The sequence below is a fragment of the Engystomops pustulosus genome, chromosome 9 (genome assembly GCF_040894005.1).
Source record: "Engystomops pustulosus chromosome 9, aEngPut4.maternal, whole genome shotgun sequence".
NCBI classification, from domain to species: Eukaryota; Metazoa; Chordata; class Amphibia; order Anura; family Leptodactylidae; genus Engystomops; species Engystomops pustulosus.
In genome coordinates, this window is record NC_092419.1 from 108006173 (window position 1) to 108033493 (window position 27321).

At 50.3% G+C, this 27321-nt stretch overlaps 1 protein-coding gene across 3 annotated transcripts in view; it reads left to right on the top strand.

The window, feature by feature from the left end:
- Positions 1 to 15838, top strand: part of NPDC1 (neural proliferation, differentiation and control 1) — a 94350-nt gene extending 78512 nt beyond the window's left edge. For all 3 annotated transcript variants that reach the window (XM_072125472.1, XM_072125470.1, XM_072125471.1), the window contains one exon: positions 14275 to 15838. In XM_072125472.1, coding sequence (XP_071981573.1) covers positions 14275 to 14352 — 78 coding nt within the window. In that variant the 3' untranslated portion in view covers positions 14353 to 15838. The remainder of the gene's footprint in view (positions 1 to 14274) is intronic.
- Positions 15839 to 27321: the final 11483 nt, after the last annotated feature.

The window sequence follows — 27321 nt, forward strand, 5'->3', positions numbered from 1 at the left end:
GTAACTATAGGTAGTGGAAATACTCCAGTAGGATCCAGGCCATAAGCAAACAATGAAGCTGGCGGTAGGTGTGCAGAAGCTCAGTACATCATGGCTATGCTGGGGCTTGGTGCAGAGGCTGTAGTAGAGTACATGCTGGGTCAATACCATAGTGGTAGGTGTACAGAAGCTCAGTACATCAGGGCTATGCTGGGGGCTTGGTGCAGAGGCTGTAGTAGAGTACATGCAGAGTCAATACCATAGTGGTAGGTGTACAGAAGCTCAGTACATCAGGGCTATGCTGGGGCTTGGTGCAGAGGCTGCAGTGCAGTACATGCAGGGTCAGTACCATAGTTGTAGGTGTACAGAAGCTCAGTACATCAGGGCTATGCTGGGGCTTGGTGCAGAGGCTGTAGTAGAGTACATGCAGGACCAGTACCATAGTAGTAGGTGTACAGAAGCTCAGTGCATCAGGGCTATGCTGGGGGCTTGGTGCAGAGGCTGCAGTAGAGTACATGCAGGGCCAGTACCATAGTAGTAGGTGTACAGAAGCTCAGTACGTCAGGGCTATGCTGGAGGCTTGGTGCAGAGGCTGTAGTGCAGTACATGCAGGGCCAGTACCATAGTAGTAGGTGTACAGAAGCTCAGTACATCAGGGCTATGCTGGGGGCTTGGTGCAGAGGCTGCAGTAGAGTACATGCAGAGTCAGTACCATAGTAGTAGGTGTACAGAAGCTCAGTACATCAGGGCTATGCTGGGGCTTGGTGCAGAGGCTGTAGTGCAGTACATGCAGGGCCAGTACCATAGTAGTAGGTGTACAGAAGCTCAGTACATCAGGGCTATGCTGGGGGCTTGGTGCAGAGGCTGCAGTAGAGTACATGCAGGGTCAGTACCATAGTAGTAGGTGTACAGAAGCTCAGTGCATCAGGGCTATGCTGGAGTCTTGGTGCAGAGGCTGCAGTAGAGTACATGCAGGGTCAGTACCATAGTAGTAGGTGTACAGAAGCTCAGTACATCAGGGCTATGATGGGGGCTTGGTGCAGAGGCTGCAGTAGAGTACATGCAGGGCCAGTACCATAGTAGTAGGTGTACAGAAGCTCAGTACATCAGGGCTATGCTGGAGGCTTGGTGCAGAGGCTGCAGTAGAGTACATGCAGGGTCAGTACCATAGTAGTAGGTGTACAGAAGCTCAGTACATCAGGGCTATGCTGGGGCTTGGTGCAGAGGCTGCAGTAGAGTACATGCTGGGTCAGTACCATAGTAGTAGGTGTACAGAAGCTCAGTACATCAGGGCTATGCTGGGGGCTTGGTGCAGAGGCTGTAGTAGAGTACATGCAGAGTCAATACCGTAGTGGTAGGTGTACAGAAGCTCAGTACATCAGGGCTATGCTGGGGCTTGGTGCAGAGGCTGCAGTGCAGTACATGCAGGGTCAGTACCATAGTAGTAGGTGTACAGAAGCTCAGTACATCAGGGCTATGCTGGGGCTTGGTGCAGAGGCTGTAGTAGAGTACATGCAGGACCAGTACCATAGTAGTAGGTGTACAGAAGCTCAGTACATCAGGGCTATGCTGGAGGCTTGGTGCAGATGCTGCAGTAGAGTACATGCAGGGCCAGTACCATAGTAGTAGGTGTACAGAAGCTCAGTACATCAGGGCTATGCTGGGGGCTTGGTGCAGAGGCTGTAGTAGAGTACATGCAGGACCAGTACCATAGTAGTAGGTGTACAGAAGCTCAGTACATCAGGGCTATGCTGGGGCTTGGTGCAGAGGCTGCAGTAGAGTACATGCAGGGTCACTACCATAGTAGTAGGTGTACAGAAGCTCAGTACATCAGGGCTATGCTGGGGCTTGGTGCAGAGGCTGCAGTAGAGTACATGCAGGGTCAGTACCATAGTAGTAGGTGTACAGAAGCTCAGTGCATCAGGGCTATGCTGGGGGCTTGGTGCAGAGGCTGCAGTAGAGTACATGCAGGGCCAGTACCATAGTAGTAGGTGTACAGAAGCTCAGTACATCAGGGCTATGCTGGGGGCTTGGTGCAGAGGCTGCAGTAGAGTACATGCAGGGTCAGTACCATAGTAGTAGGTGTGCAGAAGCTCAGTACATCAGGGCTATGCTGGGGCTTGGTGCAGAGGCTGCAGTAGAGTACATGCAGGGTCAGTACCATAGTAGTAGGTGTACATAAGCTCAGTACATCAGGGCTATGCTGGGGGCTTGGTGCAGAGGCTGCAGTAGAGTACATGCTGGGTCAGTACCATAGTAGTAGGTGTACAGAAGCTCAGTACGTCAGGGCTATGCTGGAGGCTTGGTGCAGAGGCTGTAGTGCAGTACATGCAGGGCCAGTACCATAGTAGTAGGTGTACAGAAGCTCAGTACATCAGGGCTATGCTGGGGGCTTGGTGCAGAGGCTGCAGTAGAGTACATGCAGGGTCAGTACCATAGTAGTAGGTGTACAGAAGCTCAGTGCATCAGGGCTATGCTGGAGTCTTGGTGCAGAGGCTGCAGTAGAGTACTTGCAGGGTCAGTACCATAGTAGTAGGTGTACAGAAGCTCAGTACGTCAGGGCTATGCTGGAGGCTTGGTGCAGAGGCTGTAGTGCAGTACATGCAGGGTCAGTACCATAGTAGTAGGTGTACAGAAGCTCAGTACATCATTGCTATGCTGGGGCTTGGTGCAGAGGCTGCAGTAGAGTACATGCTGGGTCAGTACCATAGTAGTAGGTGTACAGAAGCTCAGTGCATCAGGGCTATGCTGGGGGCTTGGTGCAGAGGCTGCAGTATAGTACATGCAGGGCCAGTACCATAGTAGTAGGTGTACAGAAGCTCAGTACGTCAGGGCTATGCTGGAGGCTTGGTGCAGAGGCTGTAGTGCAGTACATGCAGGGTCAGTACCATAGTAGTAGGTGTACAGAAGCTCAGTACATCAGGGCTATGCTGGAGGCTTGGTGCAGAGGCTGCAGTAGAGTACATGCAGAGTCAGTACCATAGTAGTAGGTGTACAGAAGCTCAGTACATCAAGGCTATGCTGGGGCTTGGTGCAGAGGCTGCAATAGAGTACATGCAGGACCAGTACCATAGTAGTAGGTGTACAGAAGCTCAGTACATCATGGCTATGCTGGTGCTTGGTGCAGAGGCTGCAGTAGAGTACATGCAGGGCCAGTACCATAGTGGTAGGTGTACAGAAGCTCAGTACATCAGGGCTATGCTGGAGGCTGCAGTACAGTACATGCAGGGTCAGTACCATAGTAGTAGGTGTACAGAAGCTCAGTACATCAGGGCTATGCTGGGGGCTTGGTGCAGAGGCTGCAGTAGAGTACATGCAGGGTCAGTACCATAGTAGTAGGTGTACAGAAGCTCAGTACATCAGGGCTATGCTGGGGCTTGGTGCAGAGGCTGCAGTGCAGTACATGCAGGGTCAGTACCATAGTAGTAGGTGTACAGAAGCTCAGTACATCAGGGCTATGCTGGTGCTTGGTGCAGAGGCTGTAGTGCAGTACATGCAGGGTCAGTACCATAGTAGTAGGTGTACAGAAGCTCAGTACATCAGGGCTATGCTGGGGCTTGGTGCAGAGGCTGCAGTGCAGTACATGCAGAGTCAATACCATAGTGGTAGGTGTACAGAAGCTCAGTACATCAGGGCTATGCTGGAGGCTTGGTGCAGAGGCTGCAGTAGAGTACATGCTGGGTCAGTACCATAGTAGTAGGTGTACAGAAGCTCAGTACATCATGGCTATGCTGGAGGCTTGGTGCAGAGACTGCAGTGCAGTACATGCAGGGTCAGTACCATAGTAGTAGGTGTACAGAAGCTCAGTACATCAGGGCTATGCTGGAGGCTTGGTGCAGAGGCTGCAGTAGAGTACATGCAGGGCCAGTACCATAGTAGTAAGTGTACAGAAGCTCAGTACATCAGGGCTATGCTGGAGGCTTGGTGCAGAGGCTGCAGTGCAGTACATGCAGGGCCAGTACCATAGTAGTAGGTGTACAGAAGCTCAGTACATCAGGGCTATGCTGGGGGCTTGGTGCAGAGGCTGCAGTAGAGTACATGCTGAGTCAGTACCATAGTAGTAGGTGTACAGAAGCTCAGTACATCAGGGCTATGCTTGGGCTTGGTGCAGAGGCTGCAGTAGAGTACATGCAGAGTCAGTACCATAGTAGTAGGTGTACAGAAGCTCAGTACATCAGGGCTATGCTGGGGCTTGGTGCAGAGGCTGCAATAGAGTACATGCAGGACCAGTACCATAGTAGTAGGTGTGCAGAAGCTCAGTACATCAGGGCTATGCTAGGGCTTGGTGCAGAGGCTGCAGTAGAGTACATGCAGGGCCAGTACCATAGTGGTAGGTGTACAGAAGCTCAGTACATCAGGGCTATGCTGGGGCTTGGTGCAGAGGCTGCAGTAGAGTACATGCAGGGTCAGTACCATAGTAGTAGGTGTACATAAGCTCAGTACATCAGGGCTATGCTGGAGGCTTGGTGCAGAGGCTGCAGTAGAGTACATGCTGGGTCAGTACCATAGTAGTAGGTGTACAGAAGCTCAGTACATCAGGGCTATGCTGGAGGCTTGGTGCAGAGACTGCAGTGCAGTACATGCAGGGTCACTACCATAGTAGTAGGTGTACAGAAGCTCAGTACATCAGGGCTATGCTGGGGGCTTGGTGCAGAGGCTGCAGTAGAGTACATGCAGGGCCAGTACCATAGTAGTAGGTGTACAGAAGCTCAGTACATCAGGGCTATGCTGGAGGCTTGGTGCAGAGGCTGCAGTAGAGTACATGCAGGGTCAGTACCATAGTAGTAGGTGTACAGAAGCTCAGTACATTAGGGCTATGCTGGGGGCTTGGTGCAGAGGCTATAGTAGTGTACATGCAGGACCAGTACCCTAGTAGTAGGTGTCCAGAAGCTCAGTACATCATGGCTATGCTGGGGCTTGGTGCAGAGGCTGCAGTAGAGTACATGCAGGGTCAGTACCATAGTAGTAGGTGTACAGAAGCTCAGTGCATCAGGGCTATGCTGGGGGCTTGGTGCAGAGGCTGCAGTAGAGTACATGCAGGGCCAGTACCATAGTAGTAGGTGTACAGAAGCTCAGTACGTCAGGGCTATGCTGGAGGCTTGGTGCAGAGGCTGTAGTGCAGTACATGCAGGGCCAGTACCATAGTAGTAGGTGTACAGAAGCTCAGTACATCAGGGCTATGCTGGGGGCTTGGTGCAGAGGCTGCAGTAGAGTACATGCAGAGTCAGTACCATAGTAGTAGGTGTACAGAAGCTCAGTACATCAGGGCTATGCTGGGGCTTGGTGCAGAGGCTGTAGTGCAGTACATGCAGGGCCAGTACCATAGTAGTAGGTGTACAGAAGCTCAGTACATCAGGGCTATGCTGGGGGCTTGGTGCAGAGGCTGCAGTAGAGTACATGCAGGGTCAGTACCATAGTAGTAGGTGTACAGAAGCTCAGTGCATCAGGGCTATGCTGGAGTCTTGGTGCAGAGGCTGCAGTAGAGTACATGCAGGGTCAGTACCATAGTAGTAGGTGTACAGAAGCTCAGTACGTCAGGGCTATGCTGGAGGCTTGGTGCAGAGGCTGTAGTGCAGTACATGCAGGGTCAGTACCATAGTAGTAGGTGTACAAAAGCTCAGTACATCATTGCTATGCTGGGGCTTGGTGCAGAGGCTGCAGTAGAGTACATGCAGGGTCAGTACCATAGTAGTAGGTGTACAGAAGCTCAGTGCATCAGGGCTATGCTGGAGTCTTGGTGCAGAGGCTGCAGTAGAGTACATGCAGGGTCAGTACCATAGTAGTAGGTGTACATAAGCTCAGTACATCAGGGCTATGCTGGAGGCTTGGTGCAGAGGCTGCAGTAGAGTACATGCTGGGTCAGTACCATAGTAGTAGGTGTACAGAAGCTCAGTACATCAGGGCTATGCTGGGGGCTTGGTGCAGAGACTGCAGTGCAGTACATGCAGGGTCACTACCATAGTAGTAGGTGTACAGAAGCTCAGTACATCAGGGCTATGCTGGGGGCTTGGTGCAGAGGCTGCAGTAGAGTACATGCAGGGCCAGTACCATAGTAGTAGGTGTACAGAAGCTCAGTACATCAGGGCTATGCTGGAGGCTTGGTGCAGAGGCTGCAGTAGAGTACATGCAGGGTCAGTACCATAGTAGTAGGTGTACAGAAGCTCAGTACATTAGGGCTATGCTGGGGGCTTGGTGCAGAGGCTATAGTAGTGTACATGCAGGACCAGTACCCTAGTAGTAGGTGTCCAGAAGCTCAGTACATCATGGCTATGCTGGGGCTTGGTGCAGAGGCTGCAGTAGAGTACATGCAGGGTCAGTACCATAGTAGTAGGTGTACAGAAGCTCAGTACGTCAGGGCTATGCTGGAGGCTTGGTGCAGAGGCTGTAGTGCAGTACATGCAGGGCCAGTACCATAGTAGTAGGTGTACAGAAGCTCAGTACATCAGGGCTATGCTGGGGGCTTGGTGCAGAGGCTGCAGTAGAGTACATGCAGAGTCAGTACCATAGTAGTAGGTGTACAGAAGCTCAGTACATCAGGGCTATGCTGGGGCTTGGTGCAGAGGCTGTAGTGCAGTACATGCAGGGCCAGTACCATAGTAGTAGGTGTACAGAAGCTCAGTACATCAGGGCTATGCTGGGGGCTTGGTGCAGAGGCTGCAGTAGAGTACATGCAGGGTCAGTACCATAGTAGTAGGTGTACAGAAGCTCAGTGCATCAGGGCTATGCTGGAGTCTTGGTGCAGAGGCTGCAGTAGAGTACATGCAGGGTCAGTACCATAGTAGTAGGTGTACAGAAGCTCAGTACGTCAGGGCTATGCTGGAGGCTTGGTGCAGAGGCTGTAGTGCAGTACATGCAGGGTCAGTACCATAGTAGTAGGTGTACAGAAGCTCAGTACATCATTGCTATGCTGGGGCTTGGTGCAGAGGCTGCAGTAGAGTACATGCTGGGTCAGTACCATAGTAGTAGGTGTACAGAAGCTCAGTGCATCAGGGCTATGCTGGGGGCTTGGTGCAGAGGCTGCAGTAGAGTACATGCAGGGCCAGTACCATAGTAGTAGGTGTACAGAAGCTCAGTACGTCAGGGCTATGCTGGAGGCTTGGTGCAGAGGCTGTAGTGCAGTACATGCAGGGTCAGTACCATAGTAGTAGGTGTACAGAAGCTCAGTACATCAGGGCTATGCTGGAGGCTTGGTGCAGAGGCTGCAGTAGAGTACATGCAGAGTCAGTACCATAGTAGTAGGTGTACAGAAGCTCAGTACATCAAGGCTATGCTGGGGCTTGGTGCAGAGGCTGCAATAGAGTACATGCAGGACCAGTACCATAGTAGTAGGTGTACAGAAGCTCATTACATCATGGCTATGCTGGTGCTTGGTGCAGAGGCTGCAGTAGAGTACATGCAGGACCAGTACCATAGTAGTAGGTGTACAGAAGCTCATTACATCAAGGCTATGCTGGGGCTTGGTGCAGAGGCTGCAATAGAGTACATGCAGGACCAGTACCCTAGTAGTAGGTGTACAGAAGCTCAGTACATCAGGGCTATGCTGGGGCTTGGTGCAGAGGCTGCAGTGCAGTACATGCAGAGTCAATACCATAGTGGTAGGTGTACAGAAGCTCAGTACATCAGGGCTATGCTGGGGCTTGGTGCAGAGGCTGCAGTAGAGTACATGCAGGGTCAGTACCATAGTGGTAGGTGTACAGAAGCTCAGTAAATCAGGGCTATGCTGGAGTCTTGGCGCAGAGGCTGCAGTACAGTACATGCAGGGTCACTACCATAGTAGTAGGTGTACAGAAGCTCAGTACATCAGGGCTATGCTGGGGCTTGGTGCAGAGGCTGCAGTAGAGTACATGCAGGGCCAGTACCATAGTGGTAGGTGTACAGAAGCTCAGTACATCAGGGCTATGCTGGGGGCTTGGTGCAGAGGCTGCAGTAGAGTACATGCTGGGTCAGTACCATAGTGGTAGGTGTACATAAGCTCAGTACATCAGGGCTATGCTGGAGGCTTGGTGCAGAGGCTGCAGTAGAGTACATGCTGGGTCAGTACCATAGTAGTAGGTGTACAGAAGCTCAGTACATCATGGCTATGCTGGAGGCTTGGTGCAGAGACTGCAGTGCATTACATGCGGGGTCAGTACCATAGTAGTAGGTGTACAGAAGCTCAGTACATCAGGGCTATGCTGGAGGCTTGGTGCAGAGGCTGCAGTAGAGTACATGCAGGGCCAGTACCATAGTAGTAAGTGTACAGAAGCTCAGTACATCAGGGCTATGCTGGGGGCTTGGTGCAGAGGCTGTAGTGCAGTACATGCAGGGCCAGTACCATAGTAGTAGGTGTACAGAAGCTCAGTACATCAGGGCTATGCTGGGGGCTTGGTGCAGAGGCTGCAGTAGAGTACATGCTGGGTCAGTACCATAGTAGTAGGTGTACAGAAGCTCAGTACATCAGGGCTATGCTGGAGGCTTGGTGCAGAGGCTGCAGTGCAGTACATGCTGGGTCAGTACCATAGTAGTAGGTGTACAGAAGCTCAGTACATCAGGGCTATGCTGGGGGCTTGGTGCAGAGGCTGCAGTAGAGTACATGCTGAGTCAGTACCATAGTAGTAGGTGTACAGAAGCTCAGTACATCAGGGCTATGCTTGGGCTTGGTGCAGAGGCTGCAGTAGAGTACATGCAGAGTCAGTACCATAGTAGTAGGTGTACAGAAGCTCAGTACATCAGGGCTATGCTGGGGCTTGGTGCAGAGGCTGCAATAGAGTACATGCAGGACCAGTACCATAGTAGTAGGTGTGCAGAAGCTCAGTACATCAGGGCTATGCTAGGGCTTGGTGCAGAGGCTGCAGTAGAGTACATGCAGGGCCAGTACCATAGTGGTAGGTGTACAGAAGCTCAGTACATCAGGGCTATGCTGGGGCTTGGTGCAGAGGCTGCAGTAGAGTACATGCAGGGTCAGTACCATAGTAGTAGGTGTACATAAGCTCAGTACATCAGGGCTATGCTGGAGGCTTGGTGCAGAGGCTGCAGTAGAGTACATGCTGGGTCAGTACCATAGTAGTAGGTGTACAGAAGCTCAGTACATCAGGGCTATGCTGGGGGCTTGGTGCAGAGGCTGCAGTAGAGTACATGCTGAGTCAGTACCATAGTAGTAGGTGTACAGAAGCTCAGTACATCAGGGCTATGCTTGGGCTTGGTGCAGAGGCTGCAGTAGAGTACATGCAGAGTCAGTACCATAGTAGTAGGTGTACAGAAGCTCAGTACATCAGGGCTATGCTGGGGCTTGGTGCAGAGGCTGCAATAGAGTACATGCAGGACCAGTACCATAGTAGTAGGTGTGCAGAAGCTCAGTACATCAGGGCTATGCTAGGGCTTGGTGCAGAGGCTGCAGTAGAGTACATGCAGGGCCAGTACCATAGTGGTAGGTGTACAGAAGCTCAGTACATCAGGGCTATGCTGGGGCTTGGTGCAGAGGCTGCAGTAGAGTACATGCAGGGCCAGTACCATAGTAGTAGGTGTACAGAAGCTCAGTACATCAGGGCTATGCTGGAGGCTTGGTGCAGAGGCTGCAGTAGAGTACATGCAGGGCCAGTACCATAGTAGTAGGTGTACAGAAGCTCAGTACATCAGGGCTATGCTGGGGCTTGGTGCAGAGGCTGCAGTGCAGTACATGCAGGGCCAGTACCATAGTAGTAGGTGTACAGAAGCTCAGTACATCAGGGCTATGCTGGAGGCTTGGTGCAGAGGCTGCAGTAGAGTACATGCAGGGTCAGTACCATAGTAGTAGGTGTACAGAAGCTCAGTACATCAGGGCTATGCTGGGGCTTGGTGCAGAGGCTGCAATAGAGTACATGCAGGACCAGTACCATAGTAGTAGGTGTGCAGAAGCTCAGTACATCAGGGCTATGCTAGGGCTTGGTGCAGAGGCTGCAGTAGAGTACATGCAGGGCCAGTACCATAGTGGTAGGTGTACAGAAGCTCAGTACATCAGGGCTATGCTGGGGCTTGGTGCAGAGGCTGCAGTAGAGTACATGCAGGGTCAGTACCATAGTAGTAGGTGTACATAAGCTCAGTACATCAGGGCTATGCTGGAGGCTTGGTGCAGAGGCTGCAGTAGAGTACATGCTGGGTCAGTACCATAGTAGTAGGTGTACAGAAGCTCAGTACATCAGGGCTATGCTGGGGGCTTGGTGCAGAGGCTGCAGTAGAGTACATGCTGAGTCAGTACCATAGTAGTAGGTGTGCAGAAGCTCAGTACATCAGGGCTATGCTGGAGGCTTGGTGCAGAGGCTGCAGTAGAGTACATGCTGGGTCAGTACCATAGTAGTAGGTGTACAGAAGCTCAGTACATCAGGGCTATGCTGGGGCTTGGTGCAGAGGCTGCAGTAGAGTACATGCTGGGTCAGTACCATAGTAGTAGGTGTACAGAAGCTCAGTACATCAGGGCTATGCTGGGGCTTGGTGCAGAGGCTGCAGTAGAGTACATGCAGGACCAGTACCATAGTAGTAGGTGTACAGAAGCTCAGTACATCAGGGCTATGCTTGGGCTTGGTGCAGAGGCTGCAGTAGAGTACATGCAGAGTCAGTACCATAGTAGTAGGTGTACAGAAGCTCAGTACATCAGGGCTATGCTGGGGCTTGGTGCAGAGGCTGCAATAGAGTACATGCAGGACCAGTACCATAGTAGTAGGTGTGCAGAAGCTCAGTACATCAGGGCTATGCTAGGGCTTGGTGCAGAGGCTGCAGTAGAGTACATGCAGGGCCAGTACCATAGTGGTAGGTGTACAGAAGCTCAGTACATCAGGGCTATGCTGGGGCTTGGTGCAGAGGCTGCAGTAGAGTACATGCAGGGCCAGTACCATAGTAGTAGGTGTACAGAAGCTCAGTACATCAGGGCTATGCTGGAGGCTTGGTGCAGAGGCTGCAGTAGAGTACATGCAGGGTCAGTACCATAGTAGTAGGTGTACAGAAGCTCAGTACATCAGGGCTATGCTGGGGGATTGGTGCAGAGGCTGCAGTAGAGTACATGCAGGGTCAGTACCATAGTAGTAAGTGTACAGAAGCTCAGTACATCAGGGCTATGCTGGAGGCTTGGTGCAGAGGCTGCAGTAGAGTACATGCAGGGTCAGTACCATAGTAGTAGGTGTACAGAAGCTCAGTACATCAGGGCTATGCTGGGGCTTGGTGCAGAGGCTGCAATAGAGTACATGCAGGACCAGTACCATAGTAGTAGGTGTGCAGAAGCTCAGTACATCAGGGCTATGCTAGGGCTTGGTGCAGAGGCTGCAGTAGAGTACATGCAGGGCCAGTACCATAGTGGTAGGTGTACAGAAGCTCAGTACATCAGGGCTATGCTGGGGCTTGGTGCAGAGGCTGCAGTAGAGTACATGCAGGGTCAGTACCATAGTAGTAGGTGTACATAAGCTCAGTACATCAGGGCTATGCTGGAGGCTTGGTGCAGAGGCTGCAGTAGAGTACATGCTGGGTCAGTACCATAGTAGTAGGTGTACAGAAGCTCAGTACATCAGGGCTATGCTGGGGGCTTGGTGCAGAGGCTGCAGTAGAGTACATGCTGAGTCAGTACCATAGTAGTAGGTGTGCAGAAGCTCAGTACATCAGGGCTATGCTGGAGGCTTGGTGCAGAGGCTGCAGTACAGTACATGCTGGGTCAGTACCATAGTAGTAGGTGTACAGAAGCTCAGTACATCAGGGCTATGCTGGGGCTTGGTGCAGAGGCTGCAGTAGAGTACATGCTGGGTCAGTACCATAGTAGTAGGTGTACAGAAGCTCAGTACATCAGGGCTATGCTGGGGCTTGGTGCAGAGGCTGCAGTAGAGTACATGCAGGACCAGTACCATAGTAGTAGGTGTACAGAAGCTCAGTACATCAGGGCTATGCTTGGGCTTGGTGCAGAGGCTGCAGTAGAGTACATGCAGAGTCAGTACCATAGTAGTAGGTGTACAGAAGCTCAGTACATCAGGGCTATGCTGGGGCTTGGTGCAGAGGCTGCAATAGAGTACATGCAGGACCAGTACCATAGTAGTAGGTGTGCAGAAGCTCAGTACATCAGGGCTATGCTAGGGCTTGGTGCAGAGGCTGCAGTAGAGTACATGCAGGGCCAGTACCATAGTGGTAGGTGTACAGAAGCTCAGTACATCAGGGCTATGCTGGGGCTTGGTGCAGAGGCTGCAGTAGAGTACATGCAGGGCCAGTACCATAGTAGTAGGTGTACAGAAGCTCAGTACATCAGGGCTATGCTGGAGGCTTGGTGCAGAGGCTGCAGTAGAGTACATGCAGGGTCAGTACCATAGTAGTAGGTGTACAGAAGCTCAGTACATCAGGGCTATGCTGGGGGATTGGTGCAGAGGCTGCAGTAGAGTACATGCAGGGTCAGTACCATAGTAGTAAGTGTACAGAAGCTCAGTACATCAGGGCTATGCTGGAGGCTTGGTGCAGAGGCTGCAGTAGAGTACATGCAGGGTCAGTACCATAGTAGTAGGTGTACAGAAGCTCAGTACATCAGGGCTATGCTGGGGCTTGGTGCAGAGGCTGCAATAGAGTACATGCAGGACCAGTACCATAGTAGTAGGTGTGCAGAAGCTCAGTACATCAGGGCTATGCTAGGGCTTGGTGCAGAGGCTGCAGTAGAGTACATGCAGGGCCAGTACCATAGTGGTAGGTGTACAGAAGCTCAGTACATCAGGGCTATGCTGGGGCTTGGTGCAGAGGCTGCAGTAGAGTACATGCAGGGCCAGTACCATAGTAGTAGGTGTACAGAAGCTCAGTACATCAGGGCTATGCTGGAGGCTTGGTGCAGAGGCTGCAGTAGAGTACATGCAGGGTCAGTACCATAGTAGTAGGTGTACAGAAGCTCAGTACATCAGGGCTATGCTGGGGGATTGGTGCAGAGGCTGCAGTAGAGTACATGCAGGGTCAGTACCATAGTAGTAAGTGTACAGAAGCTCAGTACATCAGGGCTATGCTGGAGGCTTGGTGCAGAGGCTGCAGTAGAGTACATGCAGGGTCAGTACCATAGTAGTAGGTGTACAGAAGCTCAGTACATCAGGGCTATGCTGGGGCTTGGTGCAGAGGCTGCAATAGAGTACATGCAGGACCAGTACCATAGTAGTAGGTGTGCAGAAGCTCAGTACATCAGGGCTATGCTAGGGCTTGGTGCAGAGGCTGCAGTAGAGTACATGCAGGGCCAGTACCATAGTGGTAGGTGTACAGAAGCTCAGTACATCAGGGCTATGCTGGAGGCTTGGTGCAGAGGCTGCAGTAGAGTACATGCAGGGTCAGTACCATAGTAGTAGGTGTACATAAGCTCAGTACATCAGGGCTATGCTGGAGGCTTGGTGCAGAGGCTGCAGTAGAGTACATGCTGGGTCAGTACCATAGTAGTAGGTGTACAGAAGCTCAGTACATCAGGGCTATGCTGGGGGCTTGGTGCAGAGGCTGCAGTAGAGTACATGCTGAGTCAGTACCATAGTAGTAGGTGTGCAGAAGCTCAGTACATCAGGGCTATGCTGGAGGCTTGGTGCAGAGGCTGCAGTAGAGTACATGCTGGGTCAGTACCATAGTAGTAGGTGTACAGAAGCTCAGTACATCAGGGCTATGCTGGGGCTTGGTGCAGAGGCTGCAGTAGAGTACATGCTGGGTCAGTACCATAGTAGTAGGTGTACAGAAGCTCAGTACATCAGGGCTATGCTGGGGCTTGGTGCAGAGGCTGCAGTAGAGTACATGCAGGACCAGTACCATAGTAGTAGGTGTACAGAAGCTCAGTACATCAGGGCTATGCTGGAGGCTTGGTGCAGAGGCTGCAGTAGAGTACATGCAGGGCCAGTACCATAGTGGTAGGTGTACAGAAGCTCAGTACATCAGGGCTATGCTGGGGCTTGGTGCAGAGGCTGCAGTAGAGTACATGCAGGACCAGTACCATAGTAGTAGGTGTACAGAAGCTCAGTACATCAGGGCTATGCTTGGGCTTGGTGCAGAGGCTGCAGTAGAGTACATGCAGAGTCAGTACCATAGTAGTAGGTGTACAGAAGCTCAGTACATCAGGGCTATGCTGGGGGATTGGTGCAGAGGCTGCAATAGAGTACATGCAGGGCCAGTACCATAGTAGTAAGTGTACAGAAGCTCAGTACATCAGGGCTATGCTGGAGGCTTGGTGCAGAGGCTGCAGTAGAGTACATGATAATGTACATAAGCCAAAACAGCAGGACAAAAATGTTTCTGGTTGGAGCCTTTAACTATAATGTCCATATTTTGTATGACTCCCTCTCACTTACACGTTACTCTCATTTTCAGACTGGAGAAATGGAGGTGAAGAATCCACTCTTTGATGACTCGTCCCTCCACCACCCGACCCACGGCCCGCATCAGTAACCTCCCCCCGCAGACTTGTATCCAAACCAAAATCCACTACTGAAAACATATAAAAAAAATAATAAACCGCTCAAGATCGGAATAAAACCGGAAAAAGTATGATCAATTTTTTTTTTGTTTTAATTTTGCAAAAAAGACTGTATGCAGCCATCCTGCTCCGCTCACGGTGACGATAGCAAGACTGTTAATTATGCGAGATGATGGCACGGAGGATGCTACGACCTCTGCTTTATTCACTTCATTTCAGTCTTCTATGAGGAGAGAATATCACGTCAGACAAATCTGGATTCCAGCAAGTGCACAGAGCCAGTCTGGAGCGTGACAGCTTCTCCTTCATATCGGGACTCCTCTATGAGTGCACAGAGCCAGTCTGGAGCGTGACAGCTTCTCCTTCATATCGGGTCTCCTCTATGAGTGCACAGAGCCAGTCTGGAGCGTGACAGCTTCTCCTTCATATCGGGACTCCTCTATGAGTGCACAGAGCCAGTCTGGAGCGTGACAGCTTCTCCTTCATATCGGGTCTCCTCTATGAGTGCACAGAGCCAGTCTGGAGCGTGACAGCTTCTCCTTCATATCGGGACTCCTCTATGAGTGCACAGAGCCAGTCTGGAGCGTGACAGCTTCTCCTTCATATCGGGTCTCCTCTATGAGTGCACAGAGCCAGTCTGGAGCGTGACAGCTTCTCCTTCATATCGGGTCTCCTCTATGAGTGCACAGAGCCAGTCTGGAGCGTGACAGCTTCTCCTTCATATCGGGACTCCTCTATGAGTGCACAGAGCCAGTCTGGAGCGTGACAGCTTCTCCTTCATACCGGGTCTCCTCTATGAGTGCACAGAGCCAGTCTGGAGCGTGACAGCTTCTCCTTCATATCGGGACTCCTCTATGAGTGCACAGAGCCAGTCTGGAGCGTGACAGCTTCTCCTTCATATCGGGTCTCCTCTATGAGTGCACAGAGCCAGTCTGGAGCGTGACAGCTTCTCCTTCATATCGGGTCTCCTCTATGAGTGCACAGAGCCAGTCTGGAGCGTGACAGCTTCTCCTTCATATCGGGACTCCTCTATGAGTGCACAGAGCCAGTCTGGAGCGTGACAGCTTCTCCTTCATATCGGGTCTCCTCTATGAGTGCACAGAGCCAGTCTGGAGTGTGACAGCTTCTCCTTCATATCGGGTCTCCTCTATGAGTGCACAGAGCCAGTCTGGAGCGTGACAGCTTCTCCTTCATATCGGGTCTCCTCTATGAGTGCACAGAGCCCCGTCTTTCACATTGGCTCATGTCTCCGGAGCTAAAGAAGATGATTGTTACTTCCTGAATTAGATTTGCACTTTTATATACATACTATTGTTATGTAACCCTATAGAGATATATATATATATACTGTGTCCGTTACTCACCTGGCAGTGAAAGCCATACTCCTCCCTCCATGGTAATGTCCCTGACTGTATAACCGGATAAATCACAGAACGGCCATAAAAATGTTATACTTTATTTGGTTGCAGGGAGATAAGATTATTTATTGCTACTCCTTAAGGAGGTTTTCCTATGTTAGATATTTGCACCTCCTGGTCACAGGGGTCCCACGTGACGTGGCTGCTCTGAATGAAGGGGTGGACTCGTATGTAATCATTGAGGGGTTCCATAAACATTGCGTCAGAGGTGGGGCCCCCATCTTGCATAGCTCCTGTAGAGACTCCCCTAATGGTAATTGTCTGCTCTCCCCCAGGTCCATCCAGTGCAGTTATGTCAGAACATGTCAGTGCTCTGACCTGACTGTATGATATGTAGATGTGTATACAGGACGTGGACCAGGAGGAGGCGGAGCTAGCGTATAGGGTGCAGGCATGTGAAGGTGCACGACCTCTTTCTAAGATATAAACATGAATGTTATGTTGGACATCAGACTACAGAGGATCTGGATATGGATCACACAATCCGTCATCTTGTGACCTCACAATGGGCAGACATAAGAGCCCTAATAGTGTGTGTCACTACGGGGCATGTACAATACATAAAACCATAATGCACCCCCTATAGAGAGACATTAAAGGGGCTTTATCCCCCACACACAGGATCGGAGAGAGAGGTCTAACATCCCGGTGCCCCGGTACAAACTGGGACACACAGGATCGGAGAGAGAGGTCTAACATCCCGGTGCCCCGGTACAAACTGGGACACACAGGATCGGAGAGAGAGGTCTAACATCCCGGTGCCCCGGTACAAACTGGGACACACAGGATCGGAGAGAGAGGTCTAACATCCCGGTGCCCCGGTACAAACTGGGACACACAGGATCGGAGAGAGAGGTCTAACATCCCGGTGCCCCGGTACAAACTGGGACACACAGGATCGGAGAGAGAGGTCTAACATCCCGGTGCCCCGGTACAAACTGGGACACACAGGATCGGAGAGAGAGGTCTAACATCCCGGTGCCCCGGTACAAACTGGGACACACAGGATCGGAGAGAGAGGTCTAACATCCCGGTGCCCCGGTACAAACTGGGACACACAGGATCGGAGAGAGAGGTCTAACATCCCGGTGCCCCGGTACAAACTGGGACACACAGGATCGGAGAGAGAGGTCTAACATCCCGGTGCCCCGGTACAAACTGGGACACACAGGATCGGAGAGAGAGGTCTAACATCCCGGTGCCCCGGTACAAACTGGGACACACAGGATCGGAGAGAGAGGTCTAACATCCCGGTGCCCCGGTACAAACTGGGACACACAGGATCGGAGAGAGAGGTCTAACATCCCGGTGCCCCGGTACAAACTGGGACACACAGGATCGGAGAGAGAGGTCTAACATCCCGGTGCCCCGGTACAAACTGGGACACACAGGATCGGAGAGAGAGGTGTAACATCCCGGTGCCCCGGTACAAACTGGGACACACAGGATCGGAGAGAGAGGTCTAACATCCCGGTGCCCCGGTACAAACTGGGACACACAGGATCGGAGAGAGAGGTCTAACATCCCGGTGCCCCGGTACAAACTGGGACACACAGGATCGGAGAGAGAGGTCTAACATCCCGGTGCCCCGGTACAAACTGGGACACACAGGATCGGAGAGAGAGGTCTAACATCCCGGTGCCCCGGTACAAACTGGGACACACAGGATCGGAGAGAGAGGTCTAACATCCAGGTGCCCCGGTACAAACTGGGACACACAGGATCGGAGAGAGAGGTCTAACATCCCGGTGCCCCGGTACAAACTGGGACACACAGGATCGGAGAGAGAGGTCTAACATCCCGGTGCCCCGGTACAAACTGGGACACACAGGATCGGAGAGAGAGGTCTAACATCCCGGTGCCCCGGTACAAACTGGGACACACAGGATCGGAGAGAGAGGTCTAACATCCCGGTGCCCCGGTACAAACTGGGACACACAGGATCGGAGAGAGAGGTCTAACATCCCGGTGCCCCGGTACAAACTGGGACACACAGGATCGGAGAGAGAGGTCTAACATCCCGGTGCCCCGGTACAAACTGGGACACACAGGATCGGAGAGAGAGGTCTAACATCCCGGTGCCCCGGTACAAACTGGGACACACAGGATCGGAGAGAGAGGTCTAACATCCCGGTGCCCCGGTACAAACTGGGACACACAGGATCGGAGAGAGAGGTCTAACATCCCGGTGCCCCGGTACAAACTGGGACACACAGGATCGGAGAGAGAGGTCTAACATCCCGGTGCCCCGGTACAAACTGGGACACACAGGATCGGCTGTCTATGAAGTCACATAGGAGACAGAACAGGGAGTTCCATCAGAAATGTATCTCCATAATCACAGGGGTTTGTCACCAAACTGAATATATAGTCACCCCCTGGTACTGTTACTTCTACACCATAAACTCGATACTGCCACTGGTTAAGATTCAAGGTATTAGCTCCCGGAGCACTGCCGATGGGACCCCCTGGACAGTCCATCTAAGATGTTGCATGTTTAAGTTCCCTTTAAGACCATAGACCTCTGTAGTCTGTCACCCAGATCATGCACCAATGCCGCGCGCCCACTATATGACCAAATCTAGCGCTGGGGGCGGAGGTTTCCTGTGTGTCAGCAGGGGGCGCTGTTTGTAATCTGTATGTATTGCACTACTTGTTGATTCCACCAATCACAGCGGAGGTGACTCTATTATTCCTATTTCTTTGCACAGATTTTCCTTGTAGATATGAGCCGTCCCCTGTGTCTGTCCGTGTCTCTTCTCTCGACGCTCTTTTTTTCCTTACAATATAATTAGACATTTTATTTATCTCAGTCATTTGTTTTCCTTTCTTTCATGTGAACTGGGGCAAAGCGTCTGGGGGGATGTGATGGTTCATGCTCAGATCTACAGCATCATTACTGGGGTACTCGATAACGTCCCGTCCGCGGGTGGCACGGCCTCTGGCGTCCCGTCCGCGGGTGGCACGGCCTCTGGCGTCCCGTCCGCGGGTGGCACGGCCTCTGGCGTCCCGTCCGCGGGTGGCACGGCCTCTGGCGTCCCGTCCGCGGGTGGCACGGCCTCTGGCGTCCCGTCCGCGGGTGGCACGGCCTCTGGCGTCCCGTCCGCGGGTGGCACGGCCTCTGGCGTCCCGTCCGCGGGTGGCACGGCCTCTGGCGTCCCGTCCGCGGGTGGCACGGCCTCTGGCGTCCCGTCCGCGGGTGGCACGGCCTCTGGCGTCCCGTCCGCGGGTGGCACGGCCTCTGGCGTCCCGTCCGCGGGTGGCACGGCCTCTGGCGTCCCGTCCGCGGGTGGCACGGCCTCTGGCGTCCCGTCCGCGGGTGGCACGGCCTCTGGCGTCCCGTCCGCGGGTGGCACGGCCTCTGGCGTCCCGTCCGCGGGTGGCACGGCCTCTGGCGTCCCGTCCGCGGGTGGCACGGCCTCTGGCGTCCACTGACCGGGTTGCAATTCTTGCCCATTCAAATGAATAGGACCGATCTGCAATACCAAGCAAAACCACTATAAAATAAATGGCGCTGTGCTTGATAATAAGTAAAGAGACGGGAACACTGGTCAGTGCTGGTGTCTGATCTTTAAAACCTATTGATGGGTCACAAATATATAAGGGTCTCATGGTCCTTGTTACCAGAATGGGCATCTACACTTAGAGGGGTTTTTCGGTGTATTGATCTTGACCTCTCTATTGGATAGGTCCTCAATATAAATCAGAGGGGATCGCAGACCCTGGAGACCCCGTGTGTGGCTGCCACCGACCCTGGAATCCAACAACAGAGTTGAAACTAATACAGCTCCATTATCTGTGCGGTGGATGAGCTGCAGTTCCCAGGGCTGGCCACTACATAGAGAATGGAGCTCCTCTTCTGGTCCTGTTCTGTGCTGATACTGGGTGCTGAAGCAGCCAATCAATGGGTGTCCAGGGCTGTATTATACCTTATATTGATGACTGATCATATAGACAGGTGATTGGTATCATATGATGGACACTCCCTTTAAGGCCTATATTGAATGTGTATTGGGGCTCCCTCTGCTGCTACACATGCATGCCTGGCCTGCTGAGCATGCATGTGTATGAGGCGGTGCTGTGCCAGTCCTCACTGCCATTCTGAAATTCGATGGGGTCTCGCTGATGGAGAAGGGGGTACATGTGGAATGTTGCGCCCCCTGTCTATGGATATGGCACTACAACCCTCACCATCATTCACTCTCAGGGCAAATTCTGCTCCAGTTAGTTTCTTTTATTCTGAAACTTGGTTCCCTCCCTTGTGAAGAGGAAACTCATGGCCGTGATTCTCACCTGGACCCTCCCCTCCCCCGCTCCTTCCCCCAGGGGCTTTTTACCCTTCAGTCCCGCAGAGGCTTTATTCACATGCTGAAAGCTCCTACCCCCTCCCCAAGGGCAAAGCTCAGCACTGCTCCCACCTTGATCTTCTGCCCCAGCCCCCGATCTGTTTGATGAGACCTTTAAAGGAATTCCTGAGAAATCTACCCGACTACAGACACCGAGATCAGATAACCCCCCCACCGGCCCCACACACAAACCTACAGGACCTGACAGGGGTCCTCTGCTTTATAAGTTTAGTAAAGGACCTGGATCTGCTCAGATTCCTAAAAGGAACGCTCCAGGCAAAACTTATACAGTGCTAAACCTGAGAGGCAAGTGGTAGGTATCTAAGCAGCACCCCCTGATCTCTCAGGTCATACACCGGGTACAGCTCCAGTATTCTCTCTTAAAGGGACCTGTCAGCAGGTGTGACCCTACAGACTGCAGCCAGTGTTATCAGACCTCACACTGCTGTGCTCTGTGCTCTCCGCAGCCAGTGTTATGTATTGTCCCTGGAGAGATGTGTAATCAGACCTCACACTGCTGTGCTCTGTGCTCTCTGCAGCCAGTGTTATGTATTGTCCCTGGAGAGATGTGTAATCACACCTCACACTGCTGTGCTCTGTGCTCCCTGCAGCCAGTGTCATGTATTATCCCTGGAGAGATGTGTAATCAGACCTCACACTGCTGTGCTCTGTGCTCTCTGCAGCCAGTGTTATGTACTGTCCCTGGAGAGATGTGTAATCATTCCTCACACTGCTGTGCTCTGTGCTCCCTGCAGCCAGTGTTATGTACCGTCCCTGGAGAGATGTGTAATCAGACCTCACACTGCTGTGCTCTGTGCTCTCTGACTGAGTGTTATGTATCGTCCCTGGAGAGATGTGTAATCATACCTCACACTGCTGTGCTCTGTGCTCTCTGCAGCCAGTGTTATGTATTGTCCCTGGAGAGATGTGTAATCAGACCTCACACTGCTGTGCTCTGTGCTCTCTGCAGCCAGTGTTATGTACTGTCCCTGGAGAGATGTGCAATCAGACCTCACACTGCTGTGCTCTGTGCTCCCTGCAGCCAGTGTTATGTACTGTCCCTGGAGAGATGTGTAATCAGACCTCACACTGCTGTGCTCTGTGCTCTCTGCAGCCAGTGTTATGTATTGTCCCTGGAGAGATGTGTAATCAGACCTCACACTGCTGTGCTCTGTGCTCTCTGCAGCCAGTGTTATGTATTGTCCCTGCAGAGATGTGTAATCAGACTTATGTGTATGATGTTAGTAGCAGCAGGACTGTGAAATGTGGATTTATATTCCAGAATTGTAGCATCTCCATGCGCACTGGAAGCTTGTCCTCACACAGCTGCGCTGTTATCTCTGGATTCCTGAGCTGCACTTGTCGCATTCATATTCTCTTGGCAGTTAATTCTACAGCAGTGACCCAGAGATCAGGACGAGGACATTATAGAGCACAAAACACAGCAGTGTGAGGAGTCTCTATCCCCCAGTGCACTGAGAGAAGATAAAATCATGGAATTTGAATTCATATTTCACAGACCTGCAGCTACTAACAACATATACAAAAGTCTGATTACACATCTCAGCAGGGGCAATACTTGACAGTGTATGCAGAGAGCACAGCAGTGTGAGGACACAACCCGGAGCTAAAATCCTGGAATAAAAATCCATATTTTACAGTTTGGTGGCTACCAACAACATACACAGAGCTACAGTACAGCTCCACAGCAAATTCCAACTCAGAGCAGATCAAAGAGCACAGCAGTGTGAGGTCTTATTACACATCTCTCCAGGTACAATACATAACACTGGCTGCAGAGAGCACTTAGCACAGCAGTGTGAGGTCTTATGTACTGTCCCTGGAGAGATGTGTAATAACACTGGCTGCAGAGAGCACAGAGCACAGCAGTGTGAGGTCTGATTACACATCTCTCCAGGGACAATACATAACACTGGCTGCAGAGAGCACAGAGCACAACAGTGTGAGGTATAATACACATCTCTCCAGGGACAGTACATAACACTGGCTGCAGAGAGCCCAGAGCACAGCAGTGTGAGGTCTAATTACACATCTCTCCAGGTACAATACATAACACTGGCTGCAGAGAGCACAGAGCACGGCAGTGTGAGGTCTGATTACACATCTCTCCAGGTACAATACATAACACTGGCTGCAGAGAGCACAGAGCACAGCAGTGTGAGGTCTGATTACACATCTCTCCAGGGACAATACATAACACTGGCTGCACAGAGCACAGCAGTGTGAGGTCTGATTATACATCTCTCCACGGACAATACATAACACTGGCTGCAGAGAGCACAGCAGTGTGAGGTCTGATTGCACATCTCTCAGGGACAGTACATAACACTGGCTGCAGAGAGCACAGAGCACAGCAGTGTGAGGTCTGATTACACATCTCTCCATGGACAATACATAACACTGGCTGCAGAGAGCACAGAGCACAGCAGTGTGAGGTATGATTACACATCTCTCCAGGGACACTACATAACACTGGCTGCAGAGAGCACAGAGCACAGCAGTGTGAGGTCTGATTACACATCTCTCCAGGGACAATACATAACAATGGGTGCAGAGAGCACAGAGCACAGCTGTGTGAGGTCTGATTACACATCTCTCCAGGGACAATACATAACACTGGCTGCAGAGAGCACAGAGCACAGCAGTGTGAGGTCTGATTATACATCTCTCCAGGGATAATACATAACACTGGCTGCAGAGAGCACAGAGCACAGCAGTTTGAGGTCTGATTATACATCTCTCCAGGGATAATACATAACACTGGCTGCAGAGAGCACAGAGCACAGCAGTGTGAGGTCTTATTACACATCTCTCCAGGGATAATACATAACACTGGCTGCAGAGAGCACAGAGCACAACAGTGTGAGGTATGATTACACATCTCTCCAGGGACAATACATAACACTGGCTGCAGAGAGCACAGAGCACAACAGTGTGAGGTCTGATTACACATCTCTCCAGGGACAGTACATAACACTGGCTGCACAGAGCACAGCAGTGTGAGGTATGATAACACATATCTCCAGGGACAATACATAACACTGGCTGCAGAGAGCACAGCAGTGTGAGGTATGATAACACATCTCTCCCGGGACAATACATAACACTGGCTGCAGAGAGCACAGAGCACAGCAGTGTGAGGTCTGATTACACATCTCTCCAGAGACGATACATAACACTGGCTGCAGAGAGCACAGAGCACAGCAGTGTGATGTCTGATTACACATCTCTCCAGGGATAATACATAACACTGGCTGCAGAGAGCACAGAGCACAGCAGTGTGAGGTGTGATTACACATCTCTCCAGGGACAATACATACTGCAGAGAGCACAGATCACAGCAGTGTGAGGTATGATTACACATCTCTCCAGGGACAATACATAACACTGGCTGCAGAGAGCACAGAGCACAGCAGTGTGAGGTCTGATTACACATCTCTCCAGGGACAGTACATAACACTGGCTGTAGTCTGTACAATCACGCCTGCTGACAGGTTCTCCATAAGAAGTGTTCTCCACCCTGAGGTCCTGTTACTCTTGTTGTACTCGGAGGTCATTGCCCTATAATTGCCTGTGTCTGGGAAAGCTGGATGACAACCTATAAGCTGCTTCTCCCATATTACTGCATGATTGGACCCTTTCTTAGAGGTGGCAGTTGATCATGTGACCTCGCACCCATCTTTCCCAGACGCTGATACTTGTAGATGGCGCCTCCTTTCACTGTTATTGTTGGTCCATCCTGTGGCACCTGCTCATGAGACCCACAGGGGTCCGGGAGAGGGGGTGACTGCTATGAAGGGTGGGGTGCAAAAACACTGAACCCAAAACACTGGAGACCTGTGTGACTATAGAGAGCACTGTTTACATTACCACCCAGTCCATTGTGCACTTTCCATTGTGTTATGGGTGGGACAGAAGAGGCCGAAAAAAAATGGAGACAAAAGCCCAAACCTCCGACCTACAATACACAAAATCCTCCCAATGGAAACCTCCAGCGAGTATCTGCAAGAAAACTTCAGTGTGGAACTTTTTTAAACTGTAGTAACTTTTTATTTCCCAAACTTTTTTTTTATTTTCAAGGCATTTTTTTTTTGTTTAAAGTTACATGGAAATTTCTTTTGATAAATTGTATCTAAAATTGACCAAGAATTTCCTGCAACTTTTTTTTTTTTTAAGAATTTTGGTTATTTTTCATTAGAATTTTGAAAAAGTGATACAATTATTAAAACTGATTTTGAAACTTTGTAAAAATGTTGGGGGGGGGGGGATCAATGGAATTCATGGACTATATACAACTACCCCCATTCTCCATTTAAGTGGACAACTTAAAGTGCATTTCCTCTGCTTTATATAATACTGGGGTCTTCCTGCTAATCTCTGAAACCCTGAAAACCAGTGACTAGGGAGAGCCCCTAGGGACATAACCCCCATTATGTTAGCGTACAACATGATATATTGTTACATGTATAGGGCTACACCTTATACACTGGGTCCTTAGGCCAAAAATTCAATTGGAAAGTGCAACACCCAGACCAAAATTGCCTAAAAATGGAAAATCATTTTTTCAGATGAGTCTAGAACGAAACACCGTTAGGAAATTCCCCCCTCACTCAGCATCTTCTCAGTGCCCCAACAGGTTCAAAGTCAGAGTATTTGGAGCTTGAACTGGGGACTGAATGGACGCAGCTCCTGGAATGTGGAGAAACCAGTTTCAAGCAGTTTTTGGTCTTGTTTTGGGTAGTTCAGTGTCCTGTGGTCACCAGGGCGGGGGTAAGACCCAGCACTGCTAACAATGAATCAAAGTCCTTGGGCCATTGTGCCCTTACAGGCTCCTCTACCCTGCGGCCCCCCTGTGGTGCACAGAGCAGGGTCGCATCCTGCACCAGACAATTATCTCCTGCAGTGACCAGTCCCTGAGATGGACCCACACATGATCAAGAGATCCTTATAAAGTTACACCACAGACAAACACTATGGTCCAAATATATACACCCCCCCACTCCTTGGCCGCTCCTGTGTACCCTCCAACATGACAACCGTCACATAAAAATCTTTGGATGTGGCTGATGGGAAACGACTAGTGAAACTAAATCTGGGTTTGAATATTGTGGGCAAACATCGCCACGGCCTATGTTATCATCGGGACTGGCGGATGTTCCGGCGCCACCGATGAAGTTTGATATGGAGCTGACCAAAAACTTCCAACACAGAAGATCCACCCCGAAAAGATTCTACAAGATCGTTCCAAAAATATCAGACATTGAGGATTATTCTTACAAAAGTCAACACACTTCAAAAATATGAACATCCAAAGTAGAGAAACTTTCCGAAAACATTAGCGGAGAAAATGTGTGGTGTTTCCTGGAAGGGTCCACTATGGTTTGGGAAGCAGTTGGGGGGCGCATCCAAACACACACAACATGGGGGATCCTTCCAAAATCATCCAACACATGGGATGCTCTAAAATATCCCTACTAAAATATACATATATATATGTATCTACAACTGAAGATCCATCCAAAATCATCCAACACATGGGATGCTCTAAAATATCCCTACCATCCATATAAAGGATCTGTCCAAAATACAAACATGAACACTGATACAATATATCGGTCACCAGATCAAACAGATTGTTCCCCAAAAAAATCAAATAACACCACAAAGAAGAGGAAACAAAAAACTAAAGCATAAAATAACACTTTATTATTAATAAAACAATTAAAACAAATCCATTTAAAATAAATAACATACACAGAAAAACTCCCCCAATGGTCAAAATAACTAAATATACATGATGAATAAATCACAGTGACCTGTATAGAGAGATGGAAGGTCCAGTCCTCACAACCAGGCAAGGGATTTGCTTACAAACAAGCATATATAAAGATTATTATTATTATTACACATTACCCAGAGGAATAACAGAGGACAAGGGACACATACACAGCTATATACACACATATACCCCTCCATGAAGCAAGGCTGAACACTAGTCTGGTGGGGTCCACCCTTGGTCTGTATGTACCTGTGTACTGTATGTGTCTATTGTCCTCTGTTATTCCTCTGGGTAATGTGCAATACTTGTTTGTATGCAAATACCTTCACTATGGGGGTCGTTTTTCTTATTTCCCCCCTTCTATGAGCTTTTTGCACCTAATTTGTCTTTGGCAAATAAAGTGTTTTTTCTCCATGTTAACATTTTTAAAAAGGCGCATTTTTTGGTGCACACTATTGCCTTTCCTAAGCATGGACGGGACTTTGGTGTTATAGTGCACTTATTTGCACCCCCATATAGGCGCAAATCAATGTCAAATAGGGCGCAAACATCTGCAAGCAGGAGAAATACAATGACAAATAAGGTGCAAACTCCGGTGAACTTCTGGCAAAAAGACCCCAAAAATTGTGCAAAATCAGACTAAGATATATGACCCTCTGTGCCTTCCATACCTCTATACAGGTCACTGTGATCTATGTATTATGTATATTTAGTTCTTGTGACCATCGGTGGACTTTTTCTGTGAATGTTGTCTTTTTAATTCTTTGTCTTTAATTGTTCTAATAATAATAATAATAATAAAGTGTTGTTTTATACTTTTTTTACATTTTGGTTTTTGCTCCCTCCTTTTTTGTGGTGTTACAAAATACAAACATCCAACATAGAGACATTGGATGTTGTTAGGGAATCTAAAGGATCCAACATGGTGACTCCTTCTTAATAATCTAAAGGGGAAGCTTCAAAAACTTCAAACAGGATTCCTTCCAAAAAGACTCCAAACAGAGGATCCTTCAAAAAAGTGAAAAATGTAACACAGGATGTCCTTCCAAAAACATTTAGGTAGAAAATTGATCTTTTTTTTTTTAAGGATTTTTTTATGATGGAAGTTTTTGAAGACTTTCGTGTAAGATGTATCCAAAACTATTCAACAAGGGGAATTCCGTCCAAAATAAAATCAACGTGGAGGATCATTCCAAAAAGAGCAAACATCAATCCTAGAGATATTAATGTTGAAAACACTGGATGTTTTTGAAACATCTAACATTTGGGGGGTCCTGCTGAAAAAATAAATAAATAAAACGGATACTTCAAGAACTTCCAACATGGAAGAGGCTTCCACAAAGTAGTATGAAGTTTTTGGAAGGGTCCTCCATGTTG